The sequence below is a fragment of the Nannobrachium achirus genome (assembly GCF_963921795.1).
Source record: "Nannobrachium achirus genome assembly, chromosome: 10".
Taxonomy (NCBI): Eukaryota; Metazoa; Chordata; class Actinopteri; order Myctophiformes; family Myctophidae; genus Nannobrachium; species Nannobrachium achirus.
Window position 1 is genome coordinate 19,349,586 of NC_137819.1, and position 2,657 is coordinate 19,352,242.

Genomic DNA, 2,657 nt, shown 5'->3' on the forward strand with positions numbered 1-2,657 from the left:
ATTTGATGTACTGTAAGGCCCTCCTCCTGCAGGACGCCGCACCATACACACCCATTGTAACTTCAAAATCCATTTTAACTATGATAAAAAACACGGCCTGCTCACTTATTAGGAGGGTAGCATGAGTCACTAGAAAAATTATAATTGGTGTTTTTAATTAATCTATCCTGGTTAAAATGGAGTTTGAAGTTACAATGGGTGTGTATGGGTCTAGGGTGTCCAGGGTGTTCATAAAAGCCTGATTAAATGATAAAACGACCAAAAGGTTTTTTGAAAGTGAAATATCCCTTTAAGTATATTTCAGGGAGGTAAAGGCTATGTGTATTGGCATGATGATTATCAATGCACTATTATGTACTGTAAATAATGCACTACAATCAATTCATAATTTCATTCTCATTCTCAGTGTGTAGAAATGGCATCTACCAGCAGTCTAAATTCTGCAGAGCACTTCCTGTGTTCTATCTGCCTGGATGTGTTCACTGATCCAATCACCACTCCATGTGGACACAACTACTGCAAAACCTGCATCGCACATCACTGGGACAATGCTGGTGTTTATAAGTGTCCACTATGTAACAAAACCTTTTACCAGAGGCCAGAGGTCTCTGTTAATAAAGTTCTCGCAGAGTTGGCCGAACAGTTCAAGAGGCACAGGTTGACAGAAGAATACGAAAGAAAGCCAGAGGCTGAAGTTCAGCAGATGATCCAGCAGAGACGACTGAAGATTCAGGAGGTCAAACACTCAGTAGAGCTCAGCAAGAAAGATGCAGACAGAGAGATAGCAGACAGTGTGCAGGTCTTCACTGCTCTGGTGAGCTGTATTGAGAGAAGCCAAGCTGAGCTCATTGATGTGATTAAAGGGAAGCAGAAAGCGACAGAGAAACAGGCTGAGGGCTTCATTAAAGAAATGCAACAGGAAATCACTCAGTTAAAGAAGAGAAGCTCTGAGCTGAAGAAGCTCTTACGGGACTCACACAGTGAAGAACAGCAACACCCCCTCCAGATCCTGCCATCCATCAACATCCCTCCACCCACCATGGACTGGACAAAGGTCAATGTTCATGCGTCTTCATATGTGGGGACTGCGAGGACAGCTGTGGCTCAGCTGGGGACGACACTGGCGAAGACACTCAGCCAAGAGATGGAGAAGCTGTGTGATGCTGAGCTGAGGGGGGTGCAGCAATATGCTGTGGACATAACTCTGGACCCTGACACAGCACACCGCAGACTCATCCTGTCTGAGGACGGGAAGCAGGTGAGCCATGGAGCCATATGTCAGGATCTCCCAGACAACATGGAGAGATTCTGTACATGTGTCTGCGTCTTAGGAAAACAAAGCTTCCCCTCTGGAAGGTTTTACTACGAGGTTCAGGTTAAAGAGAAGACGGACTGGGATTTAGGAGTGGCCAGAGAGTCCATCAACAGGAAGGGAACAATCACAACGACCCCCAGCAACGGTTACTGGACTATAGTGTTGAGGAATGGAAATGAGTACTGGGCTGCTGCTGGCCCTGCCGTCCCCCTCCCTGTAAGAGATAAGGTCCAGACAGTGGGAGTGTTTGTGGATTATGAGGAGGGTCTGGTCTCCTTTTATGACGTGAAGGCCAGGGTTCATCTCTACTCTTTCACTGGCTGCACCTTCACTGAGAAACTCTACCCGCACTTCAGTCCTTATCTTAGTAATGATGGTAAAAACTCTGCTCCCCTGATTGTCTCTCCTGTGATTTTCTGGAACCAGCAGGAAAGGTTCGGATTCTGATGTCTGACATCAGGATTTTCCGGAACTGGCACTGTGTCTGCATAGATCTCCATATATGGGCATAAAAGGGACACAGACAGACAGATACAGAGATCTCCATATATGGGCATAAAATGGACGCAGATAGACAGATATCTCCATATATGGGCATATATGGGCATAAAATGGACCCAGACCTATAACTGCAGTGATCTCCATATATGGACATAAAATGGACACCGACAGACAGACAGATACAGATATCTCCATATATGGGCATAAATGGACACAGGCAGACAGATGGTCAAAACGGGTCCTATGAAAACAGGTATAATGGGGTTTGCATTAAAGGGCGGGGCATTCATTCCCGATTTACATTGTTCCGAGTTGGCCAGGTCGCCGACTAGACGCTTCTAGTCTTAGTAATGACGGTAAAAACTCTGCTCCCCTGATTGTCTCTCCTGTTTTTCTCCCATGTCTGTAAGTGTCGCGTGCCGAAAATACCTGAACTACAAGCTCAAAACGGCATCGCTATGCAATGAGTTTTGCAATCATTTTCTTCTACAATGGACTATAGATTGTTTCAAAATGATCTATTAAATATATTAGTTTCATAAATTGTGGTATTCATTTACAGGTGCAATTTAAAATCAATCTATTTTAATGTTATAACTATATTGTGTTCCATATGATGGAATGTGTTCTATTATCACAAGAGCTTAACTGTAAAGACTAATCAATATTGTAAATAGAGTTTCCACTATTTACATTAAAATGTGTTCCATGTCTGAGAGATTTCTATAGAACAGTTAATTAATATTAGGAATGTAATGATTCTGATGTAGAAGGGCTAGACCACTTTCGTAGTGGTTTGGGTAGATTTGTTTCTTTTTTATTATTAGGAAGAAAACCCGGA

The 2,657-nt window shown here is 43.3% G+C and overlaps 1 protein-coding gene across 1 annotated transcript; it reads left to right on the top strand.

Moving 5' to 3' along the window:
- Positions 1-415: 415 nt before the first annotated feature.
- LOC308292894 (zinc finger protein RFP-like) lies at positions 416-1,762 on the top strand (the record flags this gene model as incomplete). Its single annotated transcript, XM_080735317.1, has 1 exon — positions 416-1,762. One exon carries the CDS (start codon positions 416-418, stop codon positions 1,760-1,762), a length of 1,347 nt encoding a protein of 448 aa, XP_080591443.1.
- Positions 1,763-2,657: the final 895 nt, after the last annotated feature.